The 14,975-nt window shown below is 70.9% G+C and overlaps 2 protein-coding genes across 13 annotated transcripts; one reads left to right on the top strand and one right to left on the bottom strand.

Moving 5' to 3' along the window:
* The first annotated feature begins 905 nt into the window (after nt 1-905).
* On the top strand, nt 906-11,557 carry LOC144292850 (USP6 N-terminal-like protein). 10 transcript variants are annotated; one of them, XM_077863740.1, is made up of 13 exons: nt 1,152-1,243; nt 1,978-2,075; nt 3,215-3,254; nt 3,516-3,568; nt 3,770-3,797; nt 4,132-4,209; nt 4,610-4,719; nt 6,603-6,651; nt 7,398-7,515; nt 8,152-8,303; nt 8,490-9,172; nt 9,435-11,240; nt 11,348-11,557. In XM_077863740.1, the coding sequence occupies exons 4-10, from the start codon at nt 3,558-3,560 to the stop codon at nt 8,271-8,273; spliced, it is 516 nt and encodes a 171-aa protein (XP_077719866.1). In that variant the 5' UTR covers nt 1,152-1,243; nt 1,978-2,075; nt 3,215-3,254; nt 3,516-3,557; the 3' UTR covers nt 8,274-8,303; nt 8,490-9,172; nt 9,435-11,240; nt 11,348-11,557. The 10 variants fall into 10 exon arrangements, with proteins under 10 accessions (XP_077719860.1, XP_077719859.1, XP_077719866.1 ...); XM_077863737.1 differs by having other exon boundaries at nt 4,132-4,239; XM_077863742.1 differs by lacking the exon at nt 4,132-4,209.
* HRAS (HRas proto-oncogene, GTPase) lies at nt 11,367-14,313 on the bottom strand. Of its 3 annotated transcripts, XM_077863745.1 has the most exons (6): nt 14,170-14,313; nt 13,075-13,235; nt 12,718-12,896; nt 12,435-12,594; nt 12,258-12,339; nt 11,367-11,799 (listed from the first exon to the last, which is right to left on the bottom strand). In XM_077863745.1, exons 2-5 carry the CDS (start codon nt 13,183-13,185, stop codon nt 12,277-12,279), a joined length of 513 nt encoding a protein of 170 aa, XP_077719871.1. In that variant the 5' UTR covers nt 13,186-13,235; nt 14,170-14,313; the 3' UTR covers nt 11,367-11,799; nt 12,258-12,276. The 3 variants fall into 3 exon arrangements, with proteins under 3 accessions (XP_077719871.1, XP_077719869.1, XP_077719870.1); XM_077863743.1 differs by lacking the exon at nt 12,258-12,339 and having other exon boundaries at nt 14,170-14,311; XM_077863744.1 differs by lacking the exons at nt 12,258-12,339; nt 14,170-14,313 and adding an exon at nt 14,065-14,115.
* Nucleotides 14,314-14,975: the final 662 nt, after the last annotated feature.

The raw sequence follows: 14,975 nt of genomic DNA, 5'->3' as shown, positions 1-14,975 counted from the left end.
CAGTACCCCCACTCTCCCACTCTCCCCAATACCCCCACCCTCCCACTCTCCCCAGTACCCCCACCCTCCCACTCTCCCCAGTACCCCCACCCTCCCACTCTCCCCAGTACCCCCACCCTCCCACTCTCCCTAGTACCCCAGTGCATAAAGAGGAGGCGCTCACACAGTGACAGGTCACGGGTGAGTGGCAGCTGATCCCCGCTCCCCGTGGGCCACTGTGGGACCTGTGGGGCCGGGTGGGGGCACTGGCTTCCCGGGCTGGGGTCCACAACACCCCAACCCACCATGCAATGACCGTGAGCAGCTCCTGCAGCCCTTCCACAGCCCCACGGGAGCGGCCCCCTTTTGCCGCCGTCTAGGAAGGAGGCTGGGGTTGGAGCCAGGCAGCTCCCCCGGATCCCCCGCTCCCCTGTAAGCCCTGTGCTGTGCAGGGACCCAAGCCATGACCTTTCCAGCCCATCCTAGATGCATGGACCCCGACAGGGGTGACACCCCCCCGCCCCGCCCTGTGGTCAGGGGAGGACAGTCAGGGCCCGCTGGATCCCCCTGGCTCATGAGCAGGCTTGCTCTTCACGCACTGGAACGTGGAGTCCCTCGTGCTCCCCTAGGCCCCCCTCAGGCTATTCACACATCGCTGCCCTCAGGGTGGGGAGTTTGGTCGCACTCTTGCTGGCATCAGGTTTTAATTTTGATGAAGTCCAGTCCGTCGCTTTCTCCCCTTGGTCGTGTGCTCGTGGAATCTAAGAGAAACCTTCGATCCCCGCCCCTCCCCAAGCCCGCAGGGACACTCGCTGGCCGGCCCACCCGCCACCATCTCTGCGCCGGCCCCGGGCTGGGAGACGTCACCCCCCGAGCATCAGGTGGGCAGTTCCCCGGAGCCCCTGGGTCCCCCGCCCGTGTGCTCCTGATACCGGGGTGGGAGCGCTCTGTGACCCCAGCGTGACGGCATGTCCTAGGACAGTGGCTAGGAAGGTGGACTGTAGGTGGGCGAGGGACAGACAGGCAGCGAGGGCCCGTGTGTGATGCTCCAGCCCAGCCTGTGCCCCTCGGGGCTACGGGGTTGTCTCCGGCTCCGGTCAGACGGAGGGGCACCTGCCCACGGGGAGCACCCGGACGCATGTGTCCTCGGAAGGTTCTCACGCGCCGTCATTCTTGGATGTGTTTGGATTGCAGCACCATGCAGGAGGACTCAGAGACCCTGCTGGCCTTGCAAAGGCCCAATATCATGGCCCAGTACCATCAGGTGAGGCCCAGAAGGGACCATAGACACTACACACCCACGACAGGGGGGACCATACCTGCAAGAGCAGGTGAGGCTCAAGAGGGGATCAGAGCCAAGGATGAGCCAGGTCAGCCCAGACAAGGACCGTAGTCACCAGGAACAAGTGAGACCCTGGGGATGGTCCCGGTGTCAGTAGCAAGTAAGGGTCCATCCTGGAAGCTAGTCATTGGTAGCTGAGGAGCCCAGTCACCAGGTACAGGTAAGGCCCAGGTGGGGACCACAGTCACCAGGTCCAGATGAAGACCACAGCTACCAGGCCCAGGTGAGCCCAGGTGGGGACCACAGTCACCAGGTCCAGGTGAGGCCCACGTGGGGACCACAGTCACCAGGTCAGGGTGAGGCCTAGGTGGGGACCACAGTCACCAGGTCCAGGTGAGCCCAGGTGGGGACCAGAGTCACCAGGTCCAGGTGAGCCCAGGTGGGGACAAGAGTCACCAGCTCCAGGTAAGGCTCAGGTGGGGACCACAGTCACCAGGTCAGGTCAGGCCCAGGTGGGGATCGTCACTGATAGATAGAAGCAGGTGAGGCTGTCAGGCTGTGCCCACCAGGCAGACAGGCCCTTCCTCTGGTGCCCAGCCAATCTCAGAGGGTCGGCGCTCCCTCAGGATTCAGGGGAGGGAGGATCCCTTTTGCTCCCTTCTGTTCCCATTTCCCTGCTCTGATCGGACCCCACCACGGAGCCCCCTCTGTTGCAGGCACACCAAGCAGGGTCTCCGCAGGACCTGTCACTGTACAAGGTCACCGACCCCCAGGGCTTTCTGCAGTCCCCTGGATACCCCTCATCCATCTCAGGGTGGGTGGCGTTTGCAGGAACACCTCTCTGGAGGCTGACCCCCCCCCAGGTCGGGACCTCGTCCCCTGGAGCCCTCTGAGGGCCATCTCTGCGCTGGGCTGCAGCTGAGACACCCCAGAGGCCGACCCGGGATGTGGGCAGGAAGGGAGCTGGGCCCGGGGGAGGCCCCTGGACACTCAGAGGAGGGGCCCCCACGCCTGCTTCAGGCAGGCCCAGGTGTCTGCCTCCTGCATCCGGGGCGGGGGGGCAGGCAGGGAGGGGTCCAGTCCCTTCAGCAGGGGCTCCCACAGGTGAGGGGCTCTGGGGCCGGGGCGTGCTCTCCGTAGGGGGATGGCCTGGTCTGGGGCGAGTCCGCAGGGGTGCTCTCACCCACACCCCCCAGCCAGGGCCCCCACAGTCCCGAAGGCTTCTGCGGGGCTGCAGGTAGATGCCGGGGACCAGGCCAGGGCAGGGAGGTGGGGGGCCGCAGAGGAAAGGCCTGACCAGGCAGGAGGAGGGAAGAGGAGGAGGGGGCTACCCTGGGCGAGAACGAGGAAGGGGACAGCCCAGTGGCCTAGGTCGCAGGGGACGAGGCTGATGGGCCAACAGCCCCACGAGAACCTGACGGACACTGGAGACTCCAGGTGGAGCCCCCTCAGCCCTGCTCACGGCCCAGTGGCTGCTGGGATGGCTCAGGGGTGGTCGTGCTCAGGGGCTCCGACAGGACAGGAGGTGAAATCGGCCAGAGGCAGAAGGGACAGCAGAGAAGGGAGTCAGGGGACAGCAGGGGGATGGCCAGGGGGCAGGGGGAGGCCGGCTGGACGCTGGGCAGTCAGGACCTGGGGAGGCAGGGGACCTCAGCGGGACGGTCACAGGGCACCCGGGCCACGCTGACAGCTCTCGGGCTGGTCCATCGAGGAGGGGGCAGGTCACCCCCTGGGGGCGCCGAGGGGTCCCCACCCAGCCCACCCCCGGCAAACACCCTTCTCAGACCCCCCAAAACGCAGCCCCCACCCGCCCTCAGGCCACTGGCAGCCCCTGCCCTCCCTGGAGGAGCCCTGCCCTCCCCAGGCCCCTGGGTGCAGACGGGGGGGGGCGGGGGGGGGGGTGCGGTGGCTGTGGGGCCGGGGCCTCAGGGCTCTGCATCTCTTGCCTTCCAGGGACAAGGAGCTGCCCGGCCCCAGCCCCCGCGAGGCCAAGGTGAGAGCCAGTCCTGGGCCCCGGGCAGGATGTTGGGGGGGCTGGGGCCAGCTGTCTGCACCCCGTCCCCCACATCTCCCCAGTCCCCCGTCCCAGCGCTGCACGGGCTGCCGGGAACGCACCCCAGACCCAGAGCCGCGGTCCACGGGGGGCCCTGTGCCTTCCTGGCTCCTCCGGGTCCCGCGGGGGACTGGACGCGGCCCGAGCGCCCACCTCCCGCGGCTGGAGCCTCACCTGCGGCCCCCACTTGTCCTCTTCCAGAAACTCCGCCAGGAGACCCGGCGCGCGGACAAATAGATAAAAATGCTCAAGCGGGGGATCCCTGGGTGGCGCAGTGGTTTAGCGCCTGCCTTTGGCCCAGGGCTCGATCCTGGAGACCCGGGATCGAATCCCACGTCGGGCTCCCGGTGCATGGAGCCTGCTTCTCCCTCTGCCTGTGTCTCTGCCTCTCTCTCTCTCTCTCTGTGACTATCATAAATAAATAAAAATTTAAAAAAAAAAAAAATGCTCAAGCGATGGGACCACTACCTCCCCAGCGAGAAGGTGGGGTGCTGGGTGCCCCCGAGGGCTCTCCGTCCTGACGGGGCTGGGGGGCCGCCCTCAGTGTCCTCCTGCCCCGTTCTCGGGGGAGCCCCCTGCCTGGGGAGAGTCTGCTGGGAGCCTGAGCCTCCCCAGGCCCCGGGACGGCAGTGGGGGAGCGTCAGGTCGGGGCCATGGTCCCTGCTCCTCGTGGGGGACGGGGCCCAGCTCCAGGGAGACCCAGCCTCTCTGCAGACACCGTGGAGCCGAAGCCTGAATCTTCTAGATACCTCGCGCTCCCTGGGCTCCAAGGGGCCGCCCTGGGCCCCTCTCACCTGCACTGTCTTCCTCCCCGCAGCTGCGGCGCCGGGTCTACAAGGGGGTCCTGCCCCAGGTGCGGGGACAGGTGTGGCTGCGATTGCTGAACGTCGACCAGGTTAAGGTCAGGAATGCCAGGAAATACCAGGTGGGGCCCGTCCACTTCCCGTGGACCCTCAGTCCCCTCCCCACCAGGGCTGACCCCCCATGTCTCCTACCCACCCGGGCTGAACCCCCATGTCCCCTCCCCACCAGGGCTGATCCTCCATGTCCCCTCCCCACCCAAGGCTAACCCTCAGTCCCCTCCCCGCCCACGACAATTGGGCACAAGCCCTCAAGCAGGCCCCGCGGGCACGGTGGGCACTCCCGCCGTCCCCGGCCTCCCAGGGGAAGGGTGGAGGTTCCTGCAGGACACACTCCCTTGGGGGCCCCAGGGCTCCCTGCCCAGGACAGCAGCTGCTGACAGGTCGGGGTCTGTGTCCCTGACGCCGGCTCCTCCTTCCAGGGTCTCCCCGCAGGAAATGAAGGAGGCAGCCCTGGTCTCCTCCCGGGACATCATGCAGATCGACCTGGACGTCAACCGGACGTTCCGCAGTCACACCATGTTCTGGGACCGCTACGGGGTTGGGTGAGGCTGCTGGGCCTGCAGGATTCGGGGGCCTGGGAGAGGCCCGGGGGCTTCTGTGCAGGGGCCATGGGGTCTCCGAGGCCGGGGTGAGCGATGGCAGCAAACACACTGCCACATGGTAGGGTGCTGGGGATGACCCCTGTGCCCCCACCCCCGGGGTCTTGGGGATGGGGAGGCCCCAGGACGGGGCCTCCAGGGGTCACCGTCTGAGCTGAACCCCAAGGGGGTGAGGAGCAGCCCCGTGAAGAGCAGGGGGCCGGGGTGGGGGCATGGGGGGCAGTAAGGGGACCTGGGGGCCAGGGTGCATGGCCGCGGCTGGACTCGGACACATGGACCCGACGAGGGTCAGACAGCTCAGGGTGACACCCACCCTCGGTGCTTTATGTACTTCTGAATTCTGGGCATTTTATTTTAGACAATTTGCAGTTGGTGAGCACACATAGCATGACGACCCCCAGATGCCGCCCCCGGTCCAGGCAGGCCCTGCACTGAGCACACGGGGCCCCAGGAGCAGGGGCAGGGGTCACAGCAAACCCCAGACTGGGGTCGCCTTTATCTGTAGACGTCTCCGTGTGCACCTTAGAGAAGGGGGTGCCCTGTGTCCGCAGGCCCCCGACGCCATCCCCCTCAACCACCGCCCCCACGCCATCCCCCTACATCACCCCCCACACCACCAGACCCCCCACACCCCCAGACCTCCCACCCCTATACTATCGGTCCCGCCCCCCCCACAAGGACACGGTGCAGCTGCCCCCTGTGGGACATGCTCAGCCTCCCCGGCCACCTTGGGGTTCTCTGGACGGCCTGCTCCCGTCAGAAGCCCGGGTGTCCCGTAGAGTCCCCAGGGGCCGCGGGGAGGTGGGGAAGGCAAGGAGCCCCCGACAGGGGGGTGCAGGTGGGTGGAGCAGAGCGTGCAGCTCCCTCTGTGTGCAGCGGGCAGGGTGTGTAGGAGCCTGGGACCCCAGGGGTGACCTGCAGGGGCACCAGGGACGGGGCTGAGGAGCCGCCAGGCAAGGGTGGCTGGGCTTCCTGGGGGGCCGCTCGGACTATCTCCCCAAGAGAACTCGGTACTCCTCCCTGCAGGGAACCTGCTGCCCCCCGGGGCCCCCGCGGCCCTCAGAGCGCAGCCGGGTCAGGCTGACCTGTGACCGGGCCCGGGGGCCACGGAGCCGGGGTGCAGACTCAGGCCGCTGTGCGGGGGGCATCGGGCAGCTCCTGGCAGCGCTGAGGGGGCCGCACCCCATACCCCCCCGCGCTCAGATAGTGACCCCAGGGGTTTGCAGCCTGTATCGGGGTCACACCTGCACGATGTTCCCTGCTCTCCTCACGGCGGCTCAGACCTGGAGCCCCGAAATGCTCTGGGATGGGCGGGCCCGGGGTTCCCCACACAGAGGCCAGCCCAGGGACACCTGGGAAGGCCTGGGGGTGCGCTCAGGGCCACGGATGCCCCGGCTGCGTGGGCTCGGGCAGGGGCCACGTGGGGCTGGTGGTGTTCCCGGGACACAGGGCCAGGCCAGGACAGGGGAGGAGAGGCGTCAGGGGCTGTGGGGACCGGGGCAGGGGGAGCGCTGGCTCCCAGCGGGCGTGCAGGGGGGGCCGCTCCAGGGCTGGAGGGGGCGCTGGTGGCGCTGGGGGAGCCCGGAGCTGCACACACCACGGCGGGAGCCACTCGGAGGCATTGGACACCCCACGGTGCACTTAACCCCCGGCACGCTGCACGTGTGAGGTCGCCGCCTGTCCCCGTGCGCAGACCTGACCCCAGAGATCGGCCCCCGCGGAGGGGCCCTGCGGGCCGCGGGGCCTGCGGGGCGGGTGTCTGCACCTTGGCGGCCTCGCTGGGCGGGGGCTGACTGAGCAGAGCCCCCCGCTGTCCCCCCTCCTAGGCAGCGAGCCCTGTTCCATGTGCTGGCGGCCTACTCGGTGTATGACACCGTGAGTGTCCCTGCCCCCGCCTCCTGCCCCGCCGGCGGCCTTGTCCTGAGTGCTGGTGACCAGCGGGACTCACAGTCAGGGGCCCAGCTCCACGGCCCCCAGATGCCGGGGAGGGTCTCTCTCCTCCGGGACGGGCAGGGGGCGGGGTGCAGGCCTCCCAGGGGAGGTAGGGCCTGCGTGCCCGAGGGCCGGGGCTGCCAGGGGCCCCCAAGTGCACCGCGGCCGTCCTAGAGCTCGGGTCTGGACTCTGACAGACGGCACTACTGATGAGAACCCGGGCGGGGAAGGCTCCCACTCCCCTGAAGGGCACGAGGCCGAGGCGTCCAAGAGGCCGCCCCCTTCCACGGCGCATTCCAGAAGGGTCCCCAAGGACCCCAGCTCACACGCTCCCCGGCCCCGCGGGGTGTCCTGGCCCTGCTCCCCTCGTGGGACCTCCCAGGGGCCACAGTCAGGCCCCCGACCTGCCCTCCGGTGGGTCTCCAGACCTGGCGGGTCCCCTGCAGCCTGGCATAGCTCACGGAGGCCCCTCCTGCTGGTCTGAGGACGGGGGCCCTGGCACGGTGGCCACAGGGCTCGGTAGCTGGTCCTGGTGGCCCTCACTTACCCCCCTGCCCTCTGGGAGCCCCCTCCGGGAGCCCCCTCCGGGAGCCCGGGCTGTGAGGGAGCCAGGGGAGCCTGACACCCGCGGGGAGGGATCAGAAAAGGCCTCGGGGTGCACGCCCTCCGTGGGGCTCTGGCTCTTGCAGGAGGTGGGCTACTGCCAGGGCATGAGCGAGATCGCGGCCATCGTCCTCATGTTCCTGCCCGAGGACGCCTTCTGGGCGCTGGCCCAGCTGATGACAGACGACAGGCATGCCATGCACGGTAGGGGCCCACCGGGCCACCGGGCGGGAGAGGAGCTTAGGAGGACCTCCCTGCAGGCTGCTGCACCTGGGGGCAGGCGGGGACCCCCCAGCCCGCCCCCTCCACGGGCAAGAGCCCCGCCTCCCCGGTGGCCTCCGGGTCCCGGAGCCACGGCCACCCACCCCACCGTCTGCAGGCCAGGCTCGCAGTCCCGCTGCTCCCCCAGCCTCCCGCCCGGCTGCCTGCCCCCCAGGCCCCCCTGCCAGCCCACAGCCACGCGGGGCCCAGGGGGCAACATCTCCCCCTCCCGGGGGCCCCCAGCCTCACTCCCAAGCCCCACAGAAGGCCATGCACGCCCATCACCCTCCCCATGGCCTACACCCGCTGCCCCTCGGGGCTGGGGACCCGCCTGTCCCCGCGGCGGCCCCTGCAGGAGAGAGGGTGCTGGGTCAGCCGGGCCTGGTCCTCAGCCCCCAGCCCACGCCCCGCGGGGTCTCTGTGAGGACGAGGGTCCCCGGCCCCAACCCCCGGCTTGAGAGGCAGCCCTGCCCTCTGGGAAGAGCCGGTCCAGTCAGGGCTCCGAGGGCGGTGGGCACATGGGGGTCAGGGCGTGGGGGTAGGCCCCTGCCCCGACACCCCTCACCCCACCTGGTGCAGGAGGAGGCCCTGATCGTGGGGGCCTGGGGCCTTCTCAGGCTTCTTCGTCCCAGGCTTCCAGAAGCTCCTCAGGTTCCAGGCTCATCACCAGCGCATCCTCCAAAGAGCTCTCCCCGACCTGAGGAAGCACATGGCACATGGGAGCTCCTGAGGTTCCGTCCCCGGGGTCCGGGGCAGGGGGTGGGGGGCACGGCCCTCCGAGCTGCCCAGAGTTGGGGTCACGTTCCTCCCCCTGGGGCCCAGGGGCACCCTCGGGGCTGGGCGGGGCTGTGGGGAGCGCAACAACGGGCTCCAGGGGCTGCGGTGTGGGGCCTGAGCACCTCCTGCCCTCCCGCCAGGACGAGGAGCAGATGTCCACCGGCATCTATACCCCAAAGTGGTTCCTGCAGTGCTTCCTCAGCCGAGTGAGGCCCCCCGGGAACCCCGCTCCCGGACCTGCCCCCTGCCCCCGGGGAGGGCCAGCTCAGCCCCGCCCTCCAGACGAGCCAGGCCGGACCCCGGGGCCCTGAGGCTGAGGCTCGCAGCCCAGCCCGTCCTGGAGAAGCCCAGAGGGTCCCTGGACGAGGTTCCGGGGGGCGGGCCGTCTCTGCTTCAGCTCCCCTGGGGGAGGCCAGGTCAGCCCGGGGTGTAGACGGGCCCTCAGCCCATCGGGCGGCCAGCCTGGGGTCCTCTCGAGGCGTGGTGTCGTCAAGTGCGGGCAGAGTCTGTGCCCCCAAGGGTGCGGGAGGTGCTGGCCGGGGTCGGAACCCGGAGCGGCCGGGAGTCCTGATCTCCCTGGGAGGAGGGCACGCACTGGGGGGGGGGGTGCTGTGGGGCCTCGTCGGAGGCAGCCGGGGGGGCAAATGGCAGGCCTAGCCTAGCCCCAGCCAAGCCCCCCAGGGGCCCTGCTCAGGCCGCTCCTCCCACCCCGCTGTCCCCTAGACCCCCTTCTCACTCACCCTGAAGCTGTGGGATGTTTACATACTGGATGGGGAGCGGGTGCTCACGGCCCTGGCCTACACCATCCTCAAGGTGCACACAAGTGAGCCCCTGGGAGCCCAGAGGTGGGGAGGGGGCAGGGGCGGTGACCCTGTGCTCTGAGCAGCACCCAGACCTGGGGCGGGGGGGACGGCGGGGCAGGCGGGTGCAGTGGGGCTCCCTGAGAGGAGCAGCGGGCAGGGGCCACCCCGGCCAGCGCACTGCCCACGGCGCTCCTGGACACAGCGGGACCCCAGCCGCTGGCCTGGGGGCACTAGGGGCCCCAGGGCGGGGCCTTCTGGGTCTGACTCTCACCCACTGCCCAGAGAGCCTCCTGAAGCTGCCCCTGGAAGGGCTCCGGGAGTTCCTGCAGGACTCTCCGGCCCAGCCCTGGGCCCTGGAGGACGAGGCGGTGCTCAGACACCTTCGGGCCTCCATGACCCAGCTCCGGAGGATGCGGTGCGACCTGCCCCCACCCAGGTGGGCTCAGGGCCCCGGCCCCTCCCGACTCGGCCTGCTGGGGCCACCCAAAGGGGACAGAGCCCCCGTCCTCATCTCTGGGGCTTTCCTCTTCTGCTCTAGCCTTGGGGACCCCAGGCTAGGGCTGGGCGGGCAGGCACCCACTGCAGGACCCGGGCACCAGTGTGGGGGGCTGAGCACAGGGTCAGGCGGGGGGGCCACAAGGGAGCTGAGGACCCCCGGGGCCCCCAGCAGGGAACACATAGCCTGCTGGAGACGCTGACCCCGTCAGCCTCTTTCCAGCGGGACCTGGAGTTCCCCACGAGGCCCCTCGGCCTGAAGCGAGTGTCCCCGGCGCCCAGGCCTCTCCTCCCTTCTCTGGCCTCTGAGCCACCGCCCAGGGTGGAGGAGCAGGCCTCCCCGGGCCCAGCCACCCAGCCTGAGCCGCCCGGACCCCCTCCCGGCCAGGCCATCGTCCAACTTCCCCCCCAGCGATGGAACTCCCTCCCCACCCTCCCAGTGTAACAAGACGGTGCGGGCAGGTGGCCCCCGGACATGGTGGGCTTGAAGACAAAAAACGGGGTCCCCTTCCCTTCGGCACCTGCCTGGGCCACCCCAGAGGCCCCGTGACGGACCAGGCCCTGGAGCACCCCCGGGACTCCCATCACGGGGTCCCCCCAGCCCCCTAGGGACGACGCTGTCGGGCCCAGGACACCCTTCCTGCCCCCCGGCCACTGCAGCTCATGCCTCTCGCTGGGCAGTGACGGGCACAGCCAGGGCAGAGCCAGGGCGGCGCTGAGCCCGCTGCCCCGAGGCCCCGCACAGGCCCGGGACCCTCTGCCCTCCGCATCCACAGGGCAGCTCAATGCTCGCGGGCAGAGCGTGGTGGTGAGTGCGGGGGCCCAGAGGCTCTGGCCCGCCGTCACCGTGCCCTGCCTCATCTTGCTGTCCCTCCCGGAGGGCGGCACCCCCCGCACAGGACACCAACCCCTGACCCAGAGGGACCTGGGCTGGCCTGGCCCCGGGCTCTGTGGGGGCAGGGGCGACTCGAGAACTGCCCCCCAGGCCCAGCACTAATGGGATCCAGTGCTCCGGGGCCCTGGCCAGGCCTGCGTTCTGGCCCCGGGCTGAGGGAGCCCTCTCAGAGCCGGATGTGGCCTCCTGGGCCCTGGGCGTGCCCCACAGATCCAGGTCACTGACCTAGGGCAGCCCTGGGGATCCCGGGACACCCCAGGGCAGGGCAGCAGGGGCAGGCTCGTGGGCCCCACCCGCACCCACACCAGGAGGCAGGCTCCTCCACGTGCTGGGGCTCCAGCAGTCAGTCACCCGGCCCCAGGGGGCCCGAGGCCGGGGTCCAGCTGCCCTGCGGGGACCTAGAGCAGGAGCCCATGGGCCGCAGGTCCAGGCCAGCTCTGCTGTCCCCAGAACCGCCTCTCAACACCCCAACCTCAGGACACACACCCCCACCCGGAGTCCGCACAGGCTCCAAAGTGGGCGACTCCAGCACCCGTACCCCCGTGGGATTCCCGCTTTCCTCTAAGGACAGGAAGGTCTCCCAGGGGAAGGCGCACACCCTCGGCTCTGAGCCCGTTTGCTGTTGCAAGTTCAATAAGGTGTTGTGTGAAAATGCATGGCCGGCTCATTTCTGCGTCTCCCGGAGCTCTGTGCACGGGGTGCGGAGACACCCCCAGAGAGGAGGAGGGGGGACCTCCCGGCCCCGACCAGCCCCTGCAGGGGCGCCGCCAGGCACACACAGCTGACGTCCCCACGTGCCTTGCAGGTGCGGCCATACGCCAGGGTCAAGACCATCAAATAATTTACTGCGACTCAGCCTTTGCCCCGCGGGCAAGGACGGGACTGGGGGAGAGTGACAGCCGGGGGGGCCCGTGGCCTCAGTTCACGACAGTCTGTGCAAAGCGCCCTGGGAGGTCCGTGCTCCCCCTGTCCAGGGGGCCTGGGCTGGCCGGGCCCCGGGGGCGCTTCCTTCCTTCCTCGCCCTCCTCCTTCCTCCTTCCGCGCCTCCTCCCAGCTTCCGGCACCTCCTCGCCCCGAGCCTGTGCGCCTGGGGCACAGAGGACCAGCGGGGCTGCCAACGTGGCCCTGGAGGGGACGTCAGGACAGCAGGCACTTGCAGCTCATGCAGCCTGGGCCTCCCTCGTCGGGCGGGCTCAGCTTGCGCACCTTGTGCTGTCGAATCTCTCGCACCAGCGTGTAGAAGGCATCCTCCACGCCCTGGGAAGACAGGGCTGGCTGAGCGTGCGGCTCGGCCCGGGGGCCTGGCAGCGCAGGGGACCGAGGGACCCCAGCGTCAAGCTCATGCATCATCCCAGCTCCCCCTGGCCTCTCCCCACCCCGCCCCCACACAGGCAGCCCCAGGGCTCCCCCCATCAGGCGGCTTGGCCCTCAGGAGCTCCCCCACAGGGCAGCCCCGAGGTCTGGCTCCCAGCTCTAACATCCAGGGTCCCGCTCCTGTCTGACCTACCACCCTGGTCCCCCACAGCCCATTAAAGAGGGCAGGGCCTACACGGGCCCATGGGGCTTTCTGCAGGCAGGGGCCAGGGCCCCAGGGTCACCACTCGGCCTGGCTCAGGGCAGCTCTCTCTGGGGACCTCTGCCTCTCCCTGGAGCTGTGTCAGCCCAAACCCTGGGCCCCGGCCTCCCTCGCTGCCCTGCCGTCCGGGGACACTTACAGCGCTAGGGGCCGCTGGGTCACGGGGGTCCCGGAGGGTCCCAGAGGGTCCCGGAGCTGGAGCCAGAGCCAGACCGGCTGCCCTGTGTCGGGGGAGAGGGGGCAATAAGCACTGCTCCCTGGCAGGGGCGGGGCGGGGCGGGTCCCCAGCTAGCTGCGGGGTGGGGAGCCGGCTCACCTGGCGCGTCTTGGCTGACGTCTCGATGTAGGGGATGCCGTAGCTGCGGGCGAGGTCCTGCGCCTGCCGGGACTCCACAGTGCGAGCAGCCAGGTCACACTTGTTCCCCACCAGCACCATGGGCACGTCGTCAGAGTCCTTCACTCGCTTGATCTGCTCCCTACAAGAAGGAAGGTGGGAGCCGGTCGGTAGGCTGCAGGCACGGCTGCATCCGAGACCCTGACAGAGAAATGCGAGGAGAGGCAGAGGAACAGGTGGCTCTGAGGGCCGGCCGGAGGCTCACCTGTACTGGTGGATGTCCTCAAAGGACTTGGTGTTGTTGATGGCAAATACACAGAGAAAGCCCTCCCCCGTGCGCATGTACTGGTCCCGCATGGCGCTGTACTCCTCCTGGCCCGCTGTGTCCAGGATGTCCAGCAGGCACGTCTCCCCGTCGATGACCACTTGCTTCCGATAGGAGTCCTGCGGCAGGCCAGTGCTTCAGAACGCCCAGCCCCACACCTCCGAGGACGGGGCCACCCAGCCACCAGCCCCTCCTAGGTCCCCAGGTGCCACCCCCAGGTCCCACGAGCAGGGGCCGCCCTCCTGCGGAGCCCACAGCAGACATGCCCACAGCAGGCTCAGGGCTGGGCGAGCTCACCTCGATGGTGGGGTCGTACTCATCCACGAAGTGGTTCTGGATGAGCTGGATGGTCAGGGCGCTCTTGCCCACGCCTCCAGCGCCCACCACCACCAGCTTATACTCCGTCATGGCTCCTCACGGGACGCAGCACAGGACGCCAACGAGGTCTCCTGTCCCACCTGCTGAGGAAGCTGCTCTCAGCCCTGAGCCAGCCCCGTGGGGCAGACCACCCCGGCCCCGACCCGGTCCCCAGGCCCCACACAACCAGGGAACCGGGCGCAGCCGCCCACCTGTGGCACCTCCAGCGGGGCGGGGGGGGGGGGGGGGGGGGGGGTAGGCACCTCGCCGGCGCTCATGGCTGCGAGAGAGCAGGGAGAGCTGACAGCTGAGAGCATCTCCCAACCACGCACCCAAATTAGAAGTTGCTGGGTAGGCAGAAAGCGTGCACTGGAGGGACCCGGAGGCCCTGCAGGCTGAGATTACCGCCCCTCCCCGCAGAAACAGGTCCTGCCACAGCGGAGTGCAGCAGCGTGCCCGGGCAGGCCAGAGCCCCGCCGCGCCTCGCTGCACCGGACTAGCATCTGCGGAGCGCCCGCGGCCGCCAGCTGCTGCTCCGGGGGCGAGGCCCGGGCCCTCCTGTCCCGGGGGGAGCCCCAGGCCCGCGGCCGCTCGAGCTTCGCAGGAGAGCAGCGGCGGGCTGCGGGGATGGCGGCCCCGGGAGCAGGCCGGCGGGGTAGGCGCGGGGACGGCGCTGGGCCGCGGCCTCCGGCCCGGCTCCCGGTCTGGGAGGTTTCGGGACGCGGTGCCCGGGGCTCCGGTGCGAACGCCCGGCTCGCCCGCTGTGCATCGCGGAGGCCGCCCGCCGCCCGGGCCTCGGGGGCGCGCCTGGCGACCTGGGGGCCCCGCACGCGGCCCGCGGAGGAGAGGGCGCGGACGCCGCCGCCCGGGGCGCCCCCGCACCCCGCACCTCGCACCCCGCACCCGCCGCAGCGCCCGCCCGCGGCTCACCTGCGCCCCCGCGCGCCCCGCCGCCGCCGCCGCCTCCACCGCCCGGCGCCGCAGCCCCGGCCGCCCCCGCCCCGCCCCGCCGCCCGCCGCCCCCGCCGCACTCACCGCTCACTGGCGCGACTGCCCCCGGGGCCGGGGCCGGGGCCGGGGCGGGGGCGGGGAAGGGGGCCGGGGCCGGGGCGCGCGGCTCGCCCAGCGCATGGGCTCCGTCCGCGGAGGGTGCGGCTCGGGCTGCGGGCGCGGGCGGGCAGACACTCGGGGGGGAGGGCGCGCACGCCCCGCCCCGCGCCCGTCCGTCACGCAGGCGCGGCTCGCCATTGGCCGCGGGCGTCGGGCCACGCCCCCGGCCCGCCCCGGCCCGCCCCGCCCCGCGCCGGTTGGCCGGCCCGCCCGCCCGTCACGGGCCGCGGCCGGGCGGGGCTTCCGGGAAGCGGCGCGGAGGGCGGTGCCCGGCCCCGGAGGCCCTCGTGGGCCGCGGCCTGGGGGGCTGGGCTGCGCCCGCGGGCGCTCGGCGGGAGCGCGAGAGGCGCGGGCCCGGGCGGCGGCCTCCGCGAGGAGCTGCCCGACAGGACCGCGGGCGGCGGTGCACCGGGGCGGGGGCGCTGCAGATCGGCGGGAGCCCGTGTCCCGCGGTGGGGGGCTCCCTGCGCCGCGAGGCCCAGCGGAGGGGTCAGGCCGGGAGACGAGGCTCGAGGAGGGTCAGGGTCGGCGCGCCGGGCGGACGGCCGGGACGGGAGGCGGGCGCCGGGGCAGGCCGGGCCGCGCCCCGAGCTCTGGGGCCTCATGGCCGGGGCTCGGTGCCCTACACCCCCGTTCCCATCAGGTGGCTCCGGAACGGGCGCCTGGCACCTCGGCTTCGTCGTGCGCGCGGCACCCGGGGCGCCCAGGCCACAAGGGGCAGCGCGGCGCGG

This window comes from Canis aureus, chromosome 21 (genome assembly GCF_053574225.1).
Source record: "Canis aureus isolate CA01 chromosome 21, VMU_Caureus_v.1.0, whole genome shotgun sequence".
Taxonomy (NCBI): domain Eukaryota; kingdom Metazoa; phylum Chordata; class Mammalia; order Carnivora; family Canidae; genus Canis; species Canis aureus.
The sequence above is the reverse complement of the archived record's forward strand: the minus strand, read 5'-3'. Positions and strand labels throughout refer to the sequence as shown.

Bases quoted from the DNA above. Each gene is read 5' to 3' on its own strand.
- LOC144292850 (XM_077863733.1), top strand. From the start codon at position 1,118: ATGTGTCCTCGGAAGGTTCTCACGCGCCGTCATTCTTGGATGTGTTTG. The intron at 1,244-3,214 runs GTGAGGCCCAGA...CTTGCCTTCCAG, and splicing joins TCATGGCCCAGTACCATCAG to GGACAAGGAGCTGCCCGGCC. The intron at 4,720-6,606 runs GTGAGGCTGCTG...CCTCCTAGGCAG, and splicing joins TGGGACCGCTACGGGGTTGG to CGAGCCCTGTTCCATGTGCT.
- HRAS (XM_077863743.1), bottom strand. From the start codon at position 13,185: ATGACGGAGTATAAGCTGGTGGTGGTGGGCGCTGGAGGCGTGGGCAAG. The intron at 12,897-13,074 runs GTGAGCTCGCCC...GGCCTGCCGCAG, and splicing joins AGTACGACCCCACCATCGAG to GACTCCTATCGGAAGCAAGT. The intron at 11,800-12,434 runs GTGAGCCGGCTC...CTGTCTTCCCAG, and splicing joins CGTCAGCCAAGACGCGCCAG to GGCGTGGAGGATGCCTTCTA.